A 21,301-nucleotide genomic window follows, 5' to 3' on the forward strand; every position below is an offset into this window, starting at 1 on the left:
TTGAAATGTATTCAGTCATTGAAAGACATAACTACCATGCTTTATTTATGCAAAATTAACATAGGAATAAAAACTCTTAATTTGTCAAGTTGATCATCACCATTATTTTTAGTTTGGACTTGATTAAGTGGTAGAAAAATTTATTCTTATATAGAATTGAGACTCAAATCTTCATATTCTCTAGTGGCCACTTCAGGACACCCAAAGATAGTTTAGGCATAGACGATGTCTTAGTAATTGTATGATTCTGAATTTGGAGCCTAGATTCGGGAAAGGCAAAATCAAGGCTAGTTGTCAGAGAAGACAAGGTGTAAGTCCTAAGTATCTAAAGACAAGAAATATTTATAATCAACACCATAAAACCACACTAGATTTTACCAAGGCTAAAGCTGTATTAGGGAAAAGATAGCAGCAGTACCTCCTATCAGCGAGGAGAGGATGTTTGCTCATTTCTGAGACTTAGAGGACATTCATGTTTTGTCTGTGTTCAGACAAGATTACACAGTGGTCTTGTTTTGGTCTCATTTTGTCACCACCCCAGAGCGGCCTTGTCGGATGTTGGCGCGTGAATTTCTTCATGCTCACGAGAGAACAGACTGAGCCGTGAATGCCAGGCCAGCTTCCATAGGCCAGGGGCTATTTTCCGCTTTCTCATCGGTGACAGACTCTGAGAGGACTGTCTTATCTATATTTTAAGTCTTGGCTGTCAAGCCTTACAAGGGGCCCCTTCCATGAAATTCAGCCAGTTGTAGCAGTTTTGAAATTAAGATTTTGAAACCCAGGAGTAAATATGGGTCAAATCTGTATCTCAAGAAGAAGCCTGCTGCTGCTGCTGCTAAGTCGCTTCAGTCGTGTCTGACTCTGTGTGACCCCATAGACGGCAGCCCACCAGGCTCCGCCGTCCCTGGGATTCTCCAGGCAAGAATACTGGAGTTGGTTGCCATTTCCTTCTCCAGTGCATGAAAGAGAAAAGTGAAAGTGAAGTCGCTCAGTTGTGTCCAACTCTTTGCGACCCCATGGACTGTGGCCTACCAGGCTCCTCCATCCATGGGATTTTCCAGGCAAGAGTACTGGAGTGGGGTGCCATTGCCTTCTCCGGAAGAAGCCTGCAGGATTTCGAAAAACCTTTCTGGGACCCTTTATCGCCAATCAAATTTGCAAGAAATAAATCAGCAGCTAAAGCATCACTTTGCATTGGGGATTTTGCCAAGTACCATGACCCCAAGCCACACACATTGTCTACCCCTGTCCAAATTTTCCCTTTTTGACTTTGTACTCTGGATACAAACTTCCACAGTCACACTTTAACCTAGTGGTAAGTGTTCATATCCCAGATCTGAAACTGTTGAGCTCAAGGAAAAGAATGGGTCTCATTCATTTTATTCAGGCCTTAGACAAAAGCCTGAAATTAAGCAGTTGCTCAGTATTGTTTAACTGACCATTAATGAAAAATATTTTAACATAAGACTCAAAGTAAAATGTAACTTGGAGAACTTCTCTAGGCACAGGAAGTATATTGAATAAAAGGTAACAAAGAGGAAGACTGAAGTCCTAAATTCTTCCCTGAGGGACATTTCACAAAGTGGACAAAATCTGATAAATACCTCATGAGTTGCTGCAAGTTCCTTTACCTGGGGTTTAATGGTTTTACTTAAAAACCTTTCACCAATACTATTTGCTTTCCAGTAAGTGGTCGTCATCTCCATCTTGCTGATCCTTGAAATAAACCTTCCCATGCAGTGCTTCTGGGAAAGTATATGAAGGACAGAGAACCACTTCCCATTAAATTAGCAATGATTTGTTTTTAACTTTAGGAACACTTAACATGAGATCTACCGTCTTAACAGATTTTTGCTGATGACATGATTGTCTGTGTAGAAAGTCCCAAAAAACTTACCCAAAAACTCCAAATAAAATGAAATACTTAGGCATAAACTTTAAAAAATGTACTGAATCTGTATACTAAAAAATTTTAAATGCTGATTAAATAAACAAAGAAGACCTAACTAAATGGAGAGATATGCTATACTAAATGTCCATTGACAGAGAAATGGATAAAGAAGATGCGGTATACATATATAATAGACTACTACTCAGCCATAAAAAACAATGGATTAATGCCATTTGCAGCAACATGGATGGACCTAGAGATTATCACACAAGCCAGACAGAGAAAAACAAATATCATATGATATCACTCATATGTGGAATCTAATTTAAAAAAAAGATACAAATGAACTTGTTTACAAAATACAAACAGACTTACAGATGTTGAGAACAAACTTATGGTTACCAAAACAGAACCCTGGCAGGGATGGATAAATCAGAATCTTGGGATGAACACATACACACTACTACACATAAGATAGATAACCAAGAAGGACATACTTGATAGCACAGGGAATACTATTCTTCAATATTCTGTGATAACCTGTGTGAGCAAAGAATATAAAAAGAAGGAATATATGTATAACTGAATCACTTTGCTGGACACCTGAAACTAATACAACATTGAAAATTAACTATCCGCCAAGAAAAATTTTTTAAAGATATTTTTGGAATCATCTGGAAATTTTGAATTTAGACTTTGTATTAGACATATCTATGTTATACTTTGGAGATATCATGACAATGTTGTTGTAGCATGTGGGTTCAGTTCAGTTCAGTCGCTCAGTCGCGCCCAACTCTTTGCGACCCCGTGAACCGCAGCACACCAGGCCTCCCTGTCCATCACCAACTCCCTGGGTACACCCAAACCCATGTCCATTGAGTCAGTGATGCCATCCAACCATCTCATCTTCTGTCGTCCCCTTCTCCTCCTGCCCTCAATCTTTCCCAGCATCAGGGTCTTCTCCAATGAGTCAGCTCTTCGCATCAGGTGGCCAAAGCACTGGAGCTTCAGCTTCAACATCAGTCCTTTTTCAATCAACACCCAGGGCCGATTTCCCTTTGGATGGACTGGTTAGATCTCCTTGCGGTCCAAAGGACTCTCAAGAGTCTTCTCCAACACCATAAGTTCAAAAGCATCAATTCTTTGGCACTTAGCTTTCTTTATAGTCCAACTCTCACATCCATACATGACTATTGGAAAAACCATAGCCTCGACTAGACGGACCTTTGTTGACAAAGTGATGTCTCTGCTTTTTAATATGCTGTCTAGGTTGGTCATAACTTTCCTTCCAAGGAGTAAGTGTCTTTTAATTTCACGGCTGCAATCACCATCTGCAGTGATTTTGGAGCCCAGAAAAATAAAGTCAGCCAATGTTTCCCCATCTATTTGCCATGAAGTGATGGGACCAGATGCCATGATCTTAGTTTTCTGAATGTTGAGCTTTAAGCCAACTTTTTCACTCTCCTCTTTCACTTTTATTAAAAGGCTCTTTAGTTCTTAACTTTCTGCCATAAGGGTGTTGTCATCTGCATATCTGAGGTTATTGATATTTCTCCCGGCAGTCTTGATTCCAGCTTGTGGAGAATGTCCTTATTCTCAGATTTATGATGAAATATTTAAGAGTAAAATGTCACAATATCTACAATTTACTTTCAAATGGTTCAGCAGAGGAACACACAGATACAAAACAACTATGTCAAAATGCTAACAACTGAGGAATGTAGGTAAAGAATATATACATGTTCACTATAACACTCTTAACTTCATTGTAGGTTAAAAAAATTTGTGTTATTTGCCTGAGTATGGTAATAGTGTATTTTAATCTTAGCCTTCTGATATTATAGAAATATGTAATATAAAAAGTAAAAACCCCTTGTTAATCACACTCCATCCCTCCAAGTATAACTACACAAATATATTTATGGAATTTCTAACACTTTTATCTATATGAAAGTGAAGTCGCTCAGTCGTGTCCGACTCTTTGCGACCCCATGGACTGTAGCCTACCACGTTCCACTGTCCATGGGATTTTTCAGGCAAGAATACTGGAGTGGGTTGCCATTTCCTTCTCCAGGAGATCTTCCCGACCCAGGGACTGAACCCAGGTCTCCAACATTGTAGGCAGACACTTTACCGTCTGAGCCACCAGGGAAGTCCCTTTATCTATATATATACTATCATTTATTTTTCTAAAGTGGGATTAACACAGGACATCTTTCCTCGTCATTACAGAGTCACAGCCATCTTTTTTCTAAACTTTTTATTGGAGAATAGTTGACTTACAATATTGTGTTAGTTTCTGCTATGCAGCAAAGTGTATGTTATACATATATCCACTTTTTTAGATTCTTTGCCCATACAAGTCAGTGCAGAGTATTGAGTAGAGCTCCCTGTGCTATACAGTAGGTTGTCATTAGTTATCTATTTTATATATATAGCAGTGTGTAAATGTCAATTTTATATATAGTAGTGTGTATATGCCAATCCCAATCTCCCAATTTATCCCCTCCTTTCCTTGTAGTAACCAAAAATTGTTTTCTACATTCGTGACTCTACTTCTGGTTTGTAAATATTTGTACCTCGCCTTTTTTTTTAGATTCCACATAAAGAACAGACTTTTGTTCTAAGTGGGAGAAGGTGAGGGTGGGATGATTTGAGAGAATAGCATTGAAACATGTATATTACCATATGTAAAATAGATGACCAGTGCAAGTTCTATGCAGGAAGCAGGGCACTCAAAGCCGGTGCTCTGAGTCACAGCCATCTTTTTAACAACTACATAACTATTGCATTGTGTAGATGGACCATATTTATCTCACCAACCCTTTATTATATTACAAGATGTATCATGGCACACTGCTGTACTTGCTGGCTGCACAGAGTTGAAGGATATGCTAGTTTTTGGTTTCTCTGTAATTACCAACTTGCCTTCAACAAGCTATAAACTGATCACTCTTCCATCTGTGGTGTCAGAGAATGCCTGTATGCTCATACCTTCATTAGCATCAAATAATTTATCAATTACTGTTTAAAAAAATCAATGGCAGGCAGTTCATAAAAAAGGCAGTTCTATTAAATGCCTATTACTCAGTGAAAGAAAACAATCTGAAAAGGCTATACTGTATGATTCTGACATTCTGGAAAAGGCAAAACTATGGAGATCGTAAAAAGATCAGTGGTTTCCAGGGGTTAGGGAATAGGGAGGGATGGCAAGGCAGAGAACAGAAGATTCTAGGGCAGTGAAAATCCTATATATTATACTATAAAGGTAGATTCATGTCATTACACATTTGTCAAAATCCACAGAATATCCAAGGTAAACTATGGACTTTAGGTGATTATGGATGTGTCCATGTAGGTTCATCAACTATAACAAATGTACCACTCTGGTGGGGGATGTTGTTAGTGAGGGAGGCTCATGCATGTGTGTGGGCTGGAGGTATGTGGAAAATCTTTGTACATTTTACTCAATTTTGCTGTGAACCTAAAATTGCTCTAAAAATAAAGTCTACTAAAAAAGGCAGCTCTTTGTTGGTTGAAACTACATAACCCTCGTTACTTTTTGAGAATCAGCATTCCCTTTTAATGTTCTTTGTTTAATTATAGGCTTTGAATTGGATATTGATCTCCTTTGCCCATTTTTCTAATGGAACTTTCTCTTTTACAGATTTGTTAGATTTCTTAATATATTAGTGATTTTAGCCCTTTATTTGGAGGAAAGAAGAATGGTGTGTTCAGGCCAACTGTTTCATGTGAACACTTAAGTAACCAAAGGTGCATTCCTACAGATGGTGGGCTCTGTACAGTGAACCACCCAAGAAACTAGCTCCTGTTTTGAATAAAGGGCAAGATGGAATAAGTCTTTTTTATTAATATCTTGCTTCAAAGCCACTTCAAGGCATTACTTACAGAGAACTTTTGTACCTGGAAGGAAACATATGTAGATAAGCATGGGAAATACAAAGTAGAAGACAGGTCATAAGGGATAACTGTCCTGTCTTATCAGTTACCCTGGTATATATTTGCAGAGACTGGTCTTTTATCCTTATATTAAGAAAATCCATCATACGGGTACTATAGACTAAATGTTTCAGGCTCCTCCAAAATTTGCATGTTGAAACACAATCTCCCAGTGTGACGGTATTAGGAGGTGGGACATTAAGTTATAAAGGTGAAGTCATGAGTGGGGTTAGTGCCCTTATTAAAGAGACTCCAGAGCTCCTTGTCCCTATCACAATGTGAGGTTACAGCTAAAAGACAGCCATCTGTGAACTAGGAGGTGTGCTCTCACCACACAGCAAACCTTCCAGTGCCTTGATCTGGGACTTCCAGACTGCCTAACTGTGAGAAATAAATTTGGTATTTATAAATCACGCAGTCTATGATACTTTGTTACAGCAGCCTGAATGGACTAAGACAATGGGACCAAACATTTTTTCTCAGTCATCTATATTGTGACTTTGCTTACTCATTTATTGCAAAAGTAGAATTGTCACATTTATCTTTCTTTTATAGCTCTGGGGTTTATATCATATTAAGAAAGGTCTTTCTTATTCTTAGGCTATAAATAAAAACTATTTTATAGTATCACCATGTAGTTCCTTAAAGGATTGCATTTCATATTACTGATTCACACAAAACGTTAAAACGGTACCATAAACAACATTTTGTCAACTAGAGATGATTTTGCCCCCACCTTGGAACATTTGACTGGTTCTGGAGACATATTTGGTCTACACACTGGGGGTATGCTACTGACATCTAGTGGATAGAGGCCAGGGACACAGCTAAATGCTCTGCAATAATGCACAGGACAGCTCCCTCCCACCTCCAACAAAGAATTATCCAGCCCAAAATGTCAATAGTGATGAGGCTAAGAAAACCTGTCATAAGCCACCTCTCCTCCCTGGTTGTTTGGATCCCCATTGTTTTGACCTTCTGTATACCATAGAACAGGCGTCCCTGGTGGCTCAGCAGTAAAGAATCGCCTGCAATGCAGGAGTTGCAGGAGATGCAGGTTCTAGCCCTGTGTTGGAAAGATCCCCTGGAGAAGGGAATGACAACCCACTCCAGTATTCTTGCCTGGAGAATCCCATGGACAGAGGAGCCTGGCGGGATACAGTCCATAGGGTCACAAAGAGTCCAACAAGACTGAAGTGACTTAGCACGCATGCAAACACATATCGTGTCATTACTGAACACTGAAAAGATTGAATGACATGAAAAGAAAGAAAAAGGGAGAAAATGGACTAAGAAATTTTGGTAAGTTGGAGAAAACCATCTTACCTCATTGAGGATTATAACCTTAATCTGTCCATCTGTGTAATTCAGCTCCAAAAGCATAAATTTAACAAACATCATATTATAAAGTACACCAGAAAATGAGTTAGAATATTGGAGAAAAAAAACTGGCAAACATTATAGGCATACTAAGAAGGGACAGAGGCACGAAGAGACTAATTATGTAAATGCCTTTATTTGAACTAATAATCGCTACCAGATTACATTAGAGTTAGAGTAACATTACGATCTTAAAAACTATAGCAAACAGCTTGACAAAGCAAGAGTACATTAGAGTACATTAAGTCCTACATATATGTTTATTTTTTAGTGACCACATCTCCTTATCTTAGGTGTAAAATTAGAAAATTTAATATACACTTAGCATACTTGGCCTACCATATCCTTCCTAAATTCTGAGCCCACTCTCTCCTCAAAAGTGTCATATTCAACAGCATTTTAAATCTAAAGAGAGAGTTTGATGGTACATGTTTTAAAACAAATAAGCATATATTGAACCAATGTTTCAGGACAAAATATGTCAAGTGTTTACAGCTTTAGTGTGGGAGGGAAGATGGAAATTCAAGGTACATTTCCCTCTATGTTTTTTACTTACTTGAAGACCCCTTAAAAAAGTAGCAAAATCAGCAGTCTTATTTAACGTAATCAAAATATTCTTAAATGTACAAAAAAGGATCATGTAGAAAGAATACTGTAAAAAGATACTGATTTTAAGAATAAAAGAATATGAAAAGCTTCTATTACATTCTGCACAGCCAGTTACTTCTGTCAATTTTCAGTACTAGAAAGATAAGCAAAGGATACTCATATACAAATACCCTCTGACCACAGTTCTTGAATAAGAACTAGCATACTGGATGGAAAGCAAATTATTGCCTAATATCAATAATATTCATATTCAATCATCTAAGCAAGTCCCACGAGGTGGACATTCTAAGAGGAAAACAGATACATAGAAATACGTACAGCAATGGAAAATGTCAAGGGCAGCGATCTATGAGGAGCGAGTAAATGATTTGACTACGGGCACATTTCAGGTGGGCCTGACAAATCCACCTTGACTATGGGAAAGAGGAGTTGTTGCTACTAAAACTCTTTCACCTGAGGGCTCCCAAGATGAGCTTAGTCTTGTGAAAACTAAAAAGTCCTTTCAATAACCAATAGTTTCTTAAGCCATGAGCACTTCAGCCAGAAATTGCTGTACTGCTAATCATGCACCTGGGAGCAAGGTTGTTTTTTATTCAAATTGGTTATTTTACACTCTCTTCATACCCCTGCCCATCAAGCATGCAAACACAGTCATGACCATCTTGGGCTTTACTTCCACAAGGTCTTCTGGGAGAGCGTACACCCTGGCTCCAAGTCTTCTAGCCATCGACACTGCGTACCTATTTTTTGGAGGAAACAAAAATTGAAGTGCAATTCTGGTCAGTCATGGGCACTGACATGAGGCATCTATTTCCTCTTATATACTCAACTGTCTAGGATGCAAAACTTCTACAGTGAGAGTTCAAATCAGAATGACTTTATTTTTCATTGTCTTCTCTTTTATTTTTTGAGGTCACTCATAAGTGATACCAGATTTTTAAGCTCTACTATTTGGGGCTGATGATATTTATTCACTCCTTTTCTACAATGTAAAATGAGAACAATTTAGGAGTACTGATATGAAAAAACACTTTTCTAGAATATGTGTGTGTGTGTATATACATATATGTATATATACCCAGATGTTGAAAATATGTATATATAATTACTCAGATATTGATATTCTCATTGAGCATGTAATAAGATAACAGTGGCTATCACGAGATCTTAGAGACACAGAATGGAAAACTGTGCCAGATGCAAAATACAATTTCATAGATGCAGTGAATACTTCGAAATATCCAAGGGAGGAGAGAGAGTCTGTATGGTACATGCCAGTGTGGCTGAAGCAAGGAATGAAAAGGGTAGAAAAAGGAAAGGAGTTAAGAACTGACATGTCCAGCCGAGGAAATTTGCAGGAGCACCCCTCAATTAATACACAAGGCATTTCTAGGTGTTCTATAACAGGAATCTTTAAATATGATCAAGTTTCTGGAAAAAGAACTTTGAGGAGTTCTCTATAAATCTTTATCATATTATGCTGCAAATATTTTTTTCAAGGAGGGAAGAAATGATGTGATGCAGTATGTGATGCCAAAATGAAGTTTTACAGTAATGCTTCTTAGCTATCTTGTGAAGCCCTGTTGGGAGCTGATTTTCAGTGTATACTAGGAGAGCTTTCATGGGTTGCCCATGAAACCAGATCACAGTCTAGATCTTTGGAGAAGAAGGGAAGAGGCAGGTGGGAAGGACCTTCTGCATGTTGTCAAAATGCAGGGAACTTTCAAGGCACGGTTTCAGCTGAGGGTTTAGCATCCTGCCCACTTAAGGGACCAAGATAAACTCAGTGTATGTAGTAAGGTGGGCTATGCACAGTAAGTTTTAAAAACGTTTGAAAAGAGTGCAACAAAAGAAAACCCTATCAAAGGCATGGTTATCCTTAGCCCATTTTTCTTCTGTTCTAAGTTTGCAGCTAAGTTGCTTTAACACATACATTATTTCTATAACCTACAAACCAATGGCTGACTGAGCACCTACCTATTAGGTCAGGTGCAGCAATGTTAGGCTCTTAACGTATTTTACTCATTTCAAAATCTCCAAGGTAAGTATTATTGCTCCCATTTTATGGATGAGGAATCTGAGGCTAGAAGATGCTTCCCCCAGCTGACACCATTCTTGAGTGGCAGAACCTGAATGATAATGCAGATCTGCCTGCCTACAATGTCTATGCCCTTATGAGGATATTAGGCAGCATCCCTTACTTGGCATTATTGTGCTTGTCATCTTCTGTCAGAGTGCCACTCTTAACAAGGTCATAGTTTATGCAGCCTGGCTGGATGGCGTCAATTAAATCCACAACTGCCAAACTAGAGCTGATCGTCTTATCCTAGAGTAAAAGGACAATACATTTGAGAATTTCCATGTGTACAAATTAATGCATGATCACTTATATAACGCTGTCAAAAACAAAGTCTAGTGAATTAGAAAAGAATCATGTCGTTAGCCCCACAATGATCTCACTCACAAAGAATCCAAAGGCTAGCTTTCCAAACTATAGATACTTTTTATAGCAAACATAACGTTTAATAGTCAAACATGGAATTCTTACCTTAAAACTCTGAATGGAGGTTGATTTTCCAGCTTCATTCAATGTTCTGTTCACCCAGCTTACAATGATGTCGTCATTAGCTTTCTGACCATCACCGAGATCTTCCAGGACATTGAGGGTATATCTAAATGAAGCAGCAGAAGAAATAGGTAACTAATGAGAAGCTACTGCATAGGATAGGGAACTCGACTCAATGCTCTGTGCTGAAAAAGACGGGATATATTTAAACATATAGCTGATTCACTTTGCTGTATAGCAGAAACTAACACAACATTGTAAAGCAACTAAACACCAATAGAAATTAATTTTAAAAAAGCAGCAGAACAGTTTCTGTCCTAGTTTATTAGAAAAAAAATACAATTATTAGAATGCTTTATCTTTCATTTCTTTTCCTTAGGTTTGAGAGATTAAAGGAAAGATTTCACGAGAAGACATTCACACTATATGAAAAAAAAAATTTCAGGCAGTAGTGGCTTGCCATTGAGCTGCCTTTTGCACTGCTGGTGGGAAGATTTTCAGCGCTCTACTGAGTAAGTCCACCAGTCTACTTACTGCAGGCTCACTGTGTACTAGGCCAACCCCTGGTAACGACTTAAAGTAAGCTGTGCTTTGGCTGGTACCCAGTTATAATGAATTGCTTTTTAGCATTACAGTTAAGAGATCTTCTTTCTCAAATGTATACATGTTCATAATTTTTGCTGTTTTTATTCACCAACTCTAAATGAGGCTCAGGTCTGTGTCAGGCAGATTATAAAAAAGGGAAATATTCACAATTCTGTTGCCTCACTATCGAGAAGGCATTTCCCATTGACCATCCAACATATACTCATTACTTAAACTCACTTCGGAGTCTAAACATAAAAATTTCAAAGGTGTAGTCATTGATACGTTTCCTTAGAAATAGTAAAGACTAGATCACAGACCTGTATGATAGTGAACTTGAGCAGTTAAAATTGTATACCATACCTTCTCATCAGCTGCCAGACCAAAGCTAAAGTCAGGGTTTGATTTCCATCATTCAGGTCTTGCCCTCCAATGCCAACCAGGGAGAATTTGGCAGGATGCTTCCCTAATTCAACAGCATAGTTGCAGTTTTCTAGCTGCAAGCAAACAAAAGCAAATGATTAAAGATTTTCACTTGTTTAATCTTTATATGCAGGTGCGCACAAAGTAAGACACAGTTTCTGTCCTCAAGAAGCTCAGAGTCAAAGAGTTTCCCAAACAAAAGAAACAAATTGAGAATAAAAACAGTCCGTAACAAATATGTGCAGCAACTTAATTAGCTACCTTTTTCATGTTGGCTCCAAGTTTCGGGTATGGAGGTTTATTCACCTTACTCCAGTCAACAGGAACTTTAATTCGTTCATATAGCTGTAAGATTACCAGGGCATCTTGCAGGTCACTGATGATTTAAAAAGAGTTTGATCAGTGTTTTCAGAGAGCAGAGCCTGTTTCCTTAAAAACAAGGACACTACACTGTCAAAAGACTCATGTATTTTATTAATCTGTGCTAAAAATGGAGCTAACACCATCCAATTCACTTAAAAATAGTTATTGAGAGCTTATTGTTTGCAAAGAACTGTTCTAGAAGCTGGGCTCATAGGAGAAAAATTCCAGGCCTTTAGAGTCAGAGAAAGAAAGAGAATAAACAAGTATATGGATAAATGGGTTAGGGGAATGTATTTAATTGCTATGAAAAACAAAAAGAAAGAGGTTAGGAGTTAGGGAGTGGTAGGTGGTGGTTAGGATCTGGATCAGCGGCTTGAATATAGCAAGGGAATAAAGCATTTGATGTGGAAAAGAACATTCCAGGCTGAGAGAACAGTGAACACAAAGACCTCAAGGCATCATGGATGGTCTACTTAATGTGCTCTCTGGTCTCCGTTTCAAAATATAAAGTCTCTGTTCCCTAGGGTGTTAGAAAGATATTTATACATTTTTTCACTTAATGACCATGTAAAGAAATAATCTGGGCTTTTGTGTATTTGGGAAATGATAACGGAAGTCACCACATTTTCCAATAAAGTAATGGCTACAAACTAACATTTAGAAAAGGTTTAGAGCTATAATTATTTATGCAGCATCCATTCATGATGTTCAAAACTTTACAAGAGCATTGGAAGGCTTACGCATAGAGATGGTTTACATGGGGATTAACACCAAGAGAGTTCATCCAGTTACGAAAGGTTCTTTCTTCGCGAGTTTCTCCTATTAAAAATATTCACAGTGTTTATATAATCATTAAACACCTTGCATATGTGCATATAACATCAACCCACAATTAGATGATTATTTTTTTTTCAGATCTAAAGGTTTTCTCCAATATGAATCTCTAAGCAGTCTCTCTAAATACATACTCTCTTGTTTTTTAAATTGGATGACTTTCTTTTAAAAGTAAAAATATAACCTTATTATAACCAGCTAAGAGGTATATGAACTTTTTATACTCTCTTCCCTATCTCATCCTTCTCCAGTATCTCCCCAAATCCCCATACTTCTAAAGTAACTGATATTATTGGTTTAGTTTTTATTAGAAAAATTTACCATGGTCATACAAACCTCTATACTCACATTAATTTACATCTTCTCTCTACCCATTTAAAAATACTGATACTAAGTTACATATATGTACTTTTTTTTACGTGCCTATATTAGAGCAACAAATTATTTGAAACTTCAAAAGCATAAAATTTAAAGATTTTACAGTAATCCTAGTATATATGCAATGAGCTGCTAATTGAGAGTTTGAAGTATTAGTCGCTAAGTTGTGTCCAGCTCTTTGTGATCCCATGGACTGTAGCCTTCCAGAATCCTCTGTCCACGGATTTCTTAGGCAAGAACACTGGAGTGGGCAGCCATTCCCTTCTCCAGGGGATCTTCCCAACCCAGGGATTGATCCCAGGTCTCCTGCACTGCAGGCAGATTCTTTACCATCTGATTTCATAATAATGCTAGTGGATATGCAATGAGCTACTAATTACATTTGTTAATTTTTAAGTACTATACTTCATGCATATATAATCTGGCAAAGGTATACTCTGCCTTTCCCAAATTAAATGAATATTTACATGCATTATTATTATTTTTTGAGTAGGTTAAAGGTGAAAGGAAATGAGAGCAGTTTCAGTTAGTCTGACTATGCAAGAATGAATCAAATACTGCAGATTTACATAGGTCAAATTTTATGCACATGTGCATTTTTTTGGAGGGAGGTTTAAAAATAAGTGACCTAAATACAAAATATTAAAATAAAACATTGGTTTACTAAGTGGCCTTATACTAAGTGATCCTAGGCTAGCTTACTTTAAAAGTTCCCAGACTTCCTTGGTGGTACAGTGGATAAAAGTCCTCCTGCCAAAGCAGGGGACACAGGTTCGATCCCTGGTTCAGGAAGATCCCCTATGCCATGGGGCAACGAAGCCCAACTACTGAACCTACACTCCTCAACAAGAGAAGCCACCCCAATGAGAAGGCTGAGCACCAAAACAAAGAGTAGCCCCCGGGTGCAGCAACTAGAGAAAGCCGACACGCAGCAACAAAGACCCAGAGCAGCCAAAAATAAGTAAATTAAAATAAAAGTTCCCTTGTATCATCCCTTTCTATCAGTTGCCACTTTTTACTCAGCCCTTGGGACTACTTATAGTAGACAGTTGCTAAAGGAAAGTGGATAAGGAAACTTATTAAATCAAGATTATGAAATCATCGTGGCCTATGTATTTCTACTGTGTAGCCCCAAATATAATTTAAGAAACCTGTATACTAAACCTGTATACTCTATTACCTTCTAATAGAGTCCAATCAATATCTTGGTTCTCTGGCTTAGTGAGTGCTGGGTATTTATTAAACAGGTTAGCCACAAAGGCTAAGTTCAGTTTGGGGTTCCCACTGACAACATCAGCTGGGGTAACAAACTTTCTGCAACCTAATTTGTCTGCTTGTTGAAGCATACTCTCAGCCCTCTTCAAATCATCTGTTTCCTGTTGAAGTAAAATAAGACTTTTTTTTAAAAAAGGCCATACTAAAAATATAGAAACTTTGCCCTACAATGATAAGCTGGGTATACAATTCTATTTTTTCTTAGCCAACACATGGTACTTATATTACTGTTTTGAATGCAAAAAAAAAAAAAAAGTTGCCTGTGCTGGATATGCAGTACCTTGAAAATACCCTAGATGGCACCAGATCACGAATCTAAGGACAGGATACATTTCACTCAACTGAAATTACTTCTCTCATGCCAAAATTCATTAAGAAAAAAAGTGAAACTTGTTCAGATTTTAAATTTAGGCCCTAAAGAGGGTGTAAGGCTGAAAAAGATGAAGGAATTATGAAGAAATTTTTTACAATAATAATCAAGGATACCAGGCTCCAATAATTTTGAGGTTTAAATTACATATTTCAAATTATCATCTTTCTCTTAAACTATTTTTTGATTTTACTTTTCCATCCAGGAAGCAAAGTTGTCTATTTCTGTGTAAAATACTTACTTTCAGCTAATTCCTAGGACTCCTAACTTCTTCTCTGTTTTGTCCCCCCCACCCCCTCAACCCCAACTTCTTTCCTTTTGGAAAGATGCATGCTGATTTCTTGACTAACATACAGTTTGGTGAGGAGTATAAGTTACAGATCTGATAATTTCATACCAAATTAAAGATAGTTTCCCAAGTGCTCACCATCCCCACCTCCCAACAATAAAAGTAAAAAAAAACTGGAGCTGCAGGAGGAACAATTGCTTTTGGATTATTCGTTTCCAGTGATCTGCCCCCTCTAGACTTCTCTTGGCAGTTACTATAGATGTGGCCACCCCAGTATGCCCCAGGGTAAATGTATGTCTTCTGGAAAAGAGTGTCAGGTAAGAAGGGATTTTTATAATAAGGGGGAAACAAGAGATAAAGGAAATTTGGGAATGTTACTTACAAACCAACACAGTTCAGATTCTATAATTTGAGTCTTAACTCTGTCTTTAATGGGTGATGCTATCTTTACTTTTTTCATCTCCAGTGAGGGGCCTCGATCATCTAGGTCTCCAGAAGAATGGGTATTTACTGTGTTACCCTTCACTGTTACCATTGCAGAGCAATCAGTAACCACCAGCAGATGAGCAGTTGACTGGGATTCAGCCTTTGGGATTCTCCATGAGCCTAGTGAGTTCATCTCATAGAGCCTATTCTATTTTCTGTTACTTTAATACTTCTGGTTCATGCTATTTACTATCTTTATTTTTAAATCTCATATTTTTTATCATCTCGGCATTCTTAAACAAAAAGCATTGATGATATTGGAGTAGAAGGAAACGTTGAAATAGCAACAATTTTAAAAAATTAAGATACAGAATAATGAAACAAAAGACAATCAAATAAATATATATATATATGCCAAAAAGAACTTCAGCCCATACCTCACATCATATTCAAAATTAACCTTCAATACACACACACATGTAAATGTATAAACCCAAAACTATAAATAAAAAACTAGATATAAAACCCCAACTATAAACCCTCTAAGAGGAGACATAAGAAATGTTTGTGACCTTGTGTTAGGCTAAAATTTCTTAGATACAACATCAAAAGCATGATTTGTCAAAGAAAAAAAATGACTAAATCTGACTTTGTTCAAATTAAACAATGCCTGTTCTTGGAAAACCACTGGGACTAAGTATCTGCAAATCACATATCCAATCAAGGACTTATATCCAAAATATATAAAACACTCAAAACTTGATAAGAAAACAAACAATGCAATTAAAATGGGTAAAGTGTTTAAACAAAGATGTATAGACAGCAAATAACTACATGGAAAGATGTTCAACATCATTAGCCATTAGGGAAATGCAAATTAAAATCACAATGAGACACCTCTACCACTGCCAAAATTCTTAATGTTTAAACTAACCACATTAAAGTGTCAGTGAGCATGTGGATGAACTGGAACTTTCATGTGCTACTGGTAGCAATGTGCAATGGTACAACCATTTTGGAAAACAACTTGGCGGCTGCTTAGAAAAGTTAAACGCACATATACCATTACCCAGCCATTCTACTCCTAGGTATTTACCAAAGATAAATGAATGCATAAACTCACACAAAGACTTGTATATGAATGTTCAGAGCAGCTGTATTTGTAATAGCCTCAAACTTGAAACAATCCAAATGTTCATTGGGGTGAATGGATAACAAATTATAGCATATCCATTCACTGAAATATTATTCAGCAATAAAAAGGAATGAATTTCTGATTTATGTAACAACACAGATGAATCTCAAAATAATAACGCTGAAAGAAGCTTGATTAAAAAAAGGGCACCTATTATATGATTCCATAAAATTCTCAAAAATTCAAACTACATTGAAAGAAAGCAAATCAGTGGTTGCCTGGGATGGTGGAGTATGGAGGCAGAGAGGAATCACAAAGGATCATGAGGAAACTGGATGTTATGATGGAGATACATATCCCTAAAGAAGGTATAAGACTGACAAAGATAAAGGACACTGAAAAACAAAGGAAAAGCATGATGAAAGGCTCAACAGTAAAATGAATGTGTGGACAGAGCAGTAGGAAATTGCCCTGGCTAGAAGAAATGGAGCAAGATGGTGTAGCAGGGCTTCACGTGCACAGCAGAACATTTCAGATTGAACTCTTAAGTCAACGGGGAATCCTTAAAGGATTCTGAGGAGGACAGAGACAGCGAAGGGAGTGCTTTAAGATCAACCAGGGAGAAGTGACTAGAGAAGAGCTGTATCATAATCAGAATCAGTACACTGGTGTTATCTACCCAGGCATAAGATCACCTGGCTAGCCATCCCAGATAGCTTCCTTCATGCACAGGAGGGCCCCTCATTTGTGCCAAGAGGGACCTGAACTGAAGAATTTCAGATTTAAAAACAGACAGAAATGTAAGTACTACAAGTCAGTGACAAATTCAGTTCTGATAAGGGCTGCATAAAATGTTTAGCAAGTGTAATCCACTCAATCCTGAAGTGGATATGAAATATGCTAGAAATGTGCATTTTTTAAAAATCAGTAGAATCCATTCCATATCTAATGAATACAAAGAACAACAGGATCCTAGAAAGTTGAGACTCAATAGTCTAGGCCAACTTGTTACTTCATGTATGAACAAAGGAACTTGTCCAAGGTCATTGAGCAAATAAGTGATGTAACAAGGGAACATGGTCTGTGACAGTAATTCACCAAATTGGATTTGAGAGATCAGGAGTTTGTAAACACATTCACATTACTCTCAACATAAGAATATGTTTTCATTAAATCTATCATTGTGATTATAATCCAAACACTCAGAAAAGGTTAGCCTCTAGTGCTTATTTCCCCACACTTACTCTGAATATTTTATGCCATCCATAAAAACCAACAACACCATAACTACAGAACTCACCAATAAACTATTAATATAAATCAAAGCTGGTCTTTCTGTCTATAAATTACATCTACAGTAATAAAATTTAAGATAATACTTAAAACTGCCAACATCACAACATGCAATTATAAGCATTCTTGTTATCTATAAGAAATTGACAATTTTGTAAGCTTGTAGAATTCACAAGAACATCTATACTTACATTGAAACCCGACATGTTAATATCTATCCGTGGTTCACCTTCCTTTTGTCCTTTTGGTGCGATTTGATTGAGAAGATGAAAATAGGCTTTGGAATCCTAAAAATGAATTGCAAATGTCAGTGAGATCACATTTACAAAGAATGAATGTATCCTATTGTCCCATGTGTGGAAGGATATTTGCATTGGATTTTGTAAGAATGTGACACAAATCTCTATCTTCTTATTTAACAGTTCCTTTTCCCAGAAAAGTCCACCTATCTGGCCTTATGTCTGCCTTGAATATGGATGAACTGGATTTTGTCATGACTTTACAATTTATTGAAATCATCAATATAATAATGCTAGAAAACATATAACTAGTTCTGTACCTTCACTGAGTTACTGAAGTCAATAAGCTTGACAGATAAAACAAGCACGAGAAACAAGTAGGATAGGAGAAATCCAGGAAGCATAGGGAAAGAGAAAATAAACAGGTTATATCATTACAAAGCATAATATGTATATACCATAACCTATGGAGAAGAGATTAGTTGTGTTAACAATGCATTAAATTATAAATTGAAATGACAAAAATTTTTAAATGATTTCTACTTGAGGTGGTGAAATAACAGTAAACTCTTAATCATCTGAATATATTTAACCAAATGAGCTTCTCTTTGTTTTAAGCCCTTGACCTCTTTCAACACTGGAACACTTTTACTTGGAATACCAATACCTAAAACAAAATGGTATTGCTCATATGGGATGTGGGCTGGGTGAATTCAGGCTGTGTGGATGCTACACAGAACAAAACCTGAAAACCACTATATTAGTCTAAACATTTAATGAGGGTCTCCAACACACATGTCAAGTACAATTCTGCCTCTCTGGAATACCAGAGGACAGGAACTGGAGTGAAGTTTCTTTATCATGTTGAGGCAGGACATACATGGGCCCCAGGCTGAAGTTTCTCCCTGTGGACAGAAACTCCATAATAGTAATAGCAGAAACTCCATAAAAGCTGGATGATGGAGCAGGCTGGGCCCTGTCCAGATAAGAGATAGAAGAGGTAGCATCACGGTGGTTTTGGGTAGCCTCAGTCCACAGTGCCTTGAAGCAGGGCTTTGGTTCCCAGACAGAAATTGAGGTGTTGCCCCCTTCCTTTTGACCTCCATTGAGCCTTCCTGTGCCTGTGTAGTCAGGAAGGTATCCTTGACTTCAAGAATGAGGAATATATGGTCTTTTATTTCTTATCTGGGCAAGGCCCAGCCTCCTCCATCATCCAGTTTTTATGGAGTTTCTTCTATTATAGAATTTCTGTCCACAGGGGAGAAACTCTTCAGCCTGGACCCATGTATCTCCTGTCTCAAGCTCATAGTAAGTGATGTCAACCTACCCATAGGCCTCTTCACTAGAATCCATCTTGGCTAAGAGATACACATGCACACATGGGAGGATCCTGAGATAAACCAAACACGGACTCAGAACCAGACAAAGCAAGATGACTGGCAAAGGGAAACCCAGAAGAAATGCTCCATGAAAGTGACTTCAACCACCACGAGGGTGCAACTGTCTCTCTGAGCCCACCCATGTGAGTCTATTCACATATACGTTTTCCTCCTAATAAACACTTGTTTTACTTGTCTCAGTCTCTATGTGGAAATTCATTTCTACACAGCTGATGGGCCAGGGCCTTGGTCCCACTGGTCCCTCGTGATCTAGTGGCTAAGATTCAGTTCTCTCACGGCTGTAGCCTGACCTCAATCTCTGGCTGGGAACAGAATCCCTGCCTCAAGCTGCTATAGGCCGAGGCCACCTGAGATCAATGTTACATCTGAAGATCACCTTCCCAGCTTTGGTAGTTTTCTATTACTGGGCCTTGACAGTCCAAACAGATTATAAAGGAATGTTTCTCATGGTAACTCCTATGGATTGTGTACACCCTAATCCCCCAGGGAAGTTGCTGAATATGGAGATGGCCAGATGTAAGCTCTGACCTGCTAAGTACAGAGCTCTGGGAGAGGCCTAGAAAGCTGTATCTTCAATGAGCCAACTATGTACGTTTGATACACTTGCCAGAAATTATTCTAAGAATGGGGAGAATCAGGTGAGAGTGAAAGCCACTGCAGAGAAATTCATGGAACGCAAACTCAGATCTTACATTAGTGGCACAGAGGTTATCTCCTAAGGAGTAGGGCATTACAGTTGTGAAAGTGCTTTCACTTACAACTATCTACTAAGGGTGCAGAAATAATTTGTATGTGCCTTCTCCCTATGCACTTGAGAAAGACAGGTGAAGAGTAGACCCCAAAGAGTCTGTAACTTACTACCCCAAAAAGGGGCTTTAGGTGAAAATTTGAATGTGAACATAAATTGGAACTTCCTTTTCACATTACCCAGAAATCCTCTTCTTTTTAAAACTATTAAAAGCAGAATATCTTTTTAAAAAAATATCAAAGGAGAATTTTTTACAATATTCATTTAAAAATAAGATTCCCTTTCCAAAACAGCAGAATACACTTTTTTCTCAAGTGTACACGGAACACTCTCCAGGACAGATCACATCTTCAGTCACAATCATCAGGAAATTTAAGAAAACTGAAATTGTATCAAGCATTTTTTCTGAACCACAATGCTATGAGACTAGATATGAATTACAGGAAAAAAAAAAAACACAAACACATGGAAGCTAAACAACCTGCTTCTAAATAACCAACAGGTACTGAAGGCATCAAAAAGGAAATTAAAAATACCTAGAAATAAATGACAATGAAAACATGACAACCCAAAACCTATGGGACGCAGCAAAAGAGGGAAGTTTATAGCAATACAAGCCTACCTCAAGAAATGAGAAAAACATCATAAACAACCAGACTTTATGCCAAAGCAAATAGAAAAAGAAGAACACACACAAAAAAACCCTGAAGTTAGTAGAAGGACAGAAATCGTAAAGATATAAATGAAAAATACATGAAGGAAACAATAGCAAAGATCAATAAAACTAAAAGCTGGTTCTTTGAGAATATAAAATTGACAACCCACTAGCCAGACTCATCAAGGAAAAAAGGGAGAAGACTCAAATCAATAAAACTAGAAACAAAAAAGAAGTTACTACAGAACGCAGAAATACAAAGGATCATAAAAGACTACTGTGAGCAACCATATGCCAATAAAATGAACAACCTGGAAATGGATAAGTTCTTAGAAAAGTACAACCTTCCAAAACTGAAACAGGAAGAATTAGAAATCACAAACGGATCAATCACAAGCACCAACATTGAAACTGTGATTTAAAAATCTTTCAGCAAACAAAGGCCCAGGGCCAGATGGCTTCACAGGTGAATTCTACCAAAA

At 37.6% G+C, this 21,301-nt stretch overlaps 1 protein-coding gene across 2 annotated transcripts in view; it reads right to left on the reverse strand.

Moving 5' to 3' along the window:
- Window positions 1-7,348: 7,348 nt before the first annotated feature.
- The window catches only part of LOC145537068 (plastin-3-like), a 45,441-nt gene continuing 31,488 nt past the window's right edge, over window positions 7,349-21,301 (reverse strand). Inside the window, exons 9-17 of one of the 2 annotated variants that reach the window (XM_081567583.1) lie at window positions 18,337-18,363; window positions 17,969-18,064; window positions 14,170-14,365; window positions 12,518-12,596; window positions 11,676-11,790; window positions 11,355-11,488; window positions 10,389-10,512; window positions 10,042-10,166; window positions 7,349-8,580 (exon numbers count right to left, since the gene is read on the reverse strand). In XM_081567583.1, coding sequence (XP_081423709.1) covers window positions 8,448-8,580; window positions 10,042-10,166; window positions 10,389-10,512; window positions 11,355-11,488; window positions 11,676-11,790; window positions 12,518-12,596; window positions 14,170-14,365; window positions 17,969-18,064; window positions 18,337-18,363 — 1,029 coding nt within the window. In that variant the 3' untranslated portion in view covers window positions 7,349-8,447. The remainder of the gene's footprint in view (window positions 8,581-10,041; window positions 10,167-10,388; window positions 10,513-11,354; window positions 11,489-11,675; window positions 11,791-12,517; window positions 12,597-14,169; window positions 14,366-17,968; window positions 18,065-18,336; window positions 18,364-21,301) is intronic. The other variant, XM_081567582.1, reaches the window with a different exon arrangement.

This window comes from Giraffa tippelskirchi, chromosome X (assembly GCF_054371585.1).
Source record: "Giraffa tippelskirchi isolate mGirTip1 chromosome X, T2T-mGirTip1v1.2.pri, whole genome shotgun sequence".
In the NCBI taxonomy this organism is placed as follows: Eukaryota; Metazoa; Chordata; class Mammalia; order Artiodactyla; family Giraffidae; genus Giraffa; species Giraffa tippelskirchi.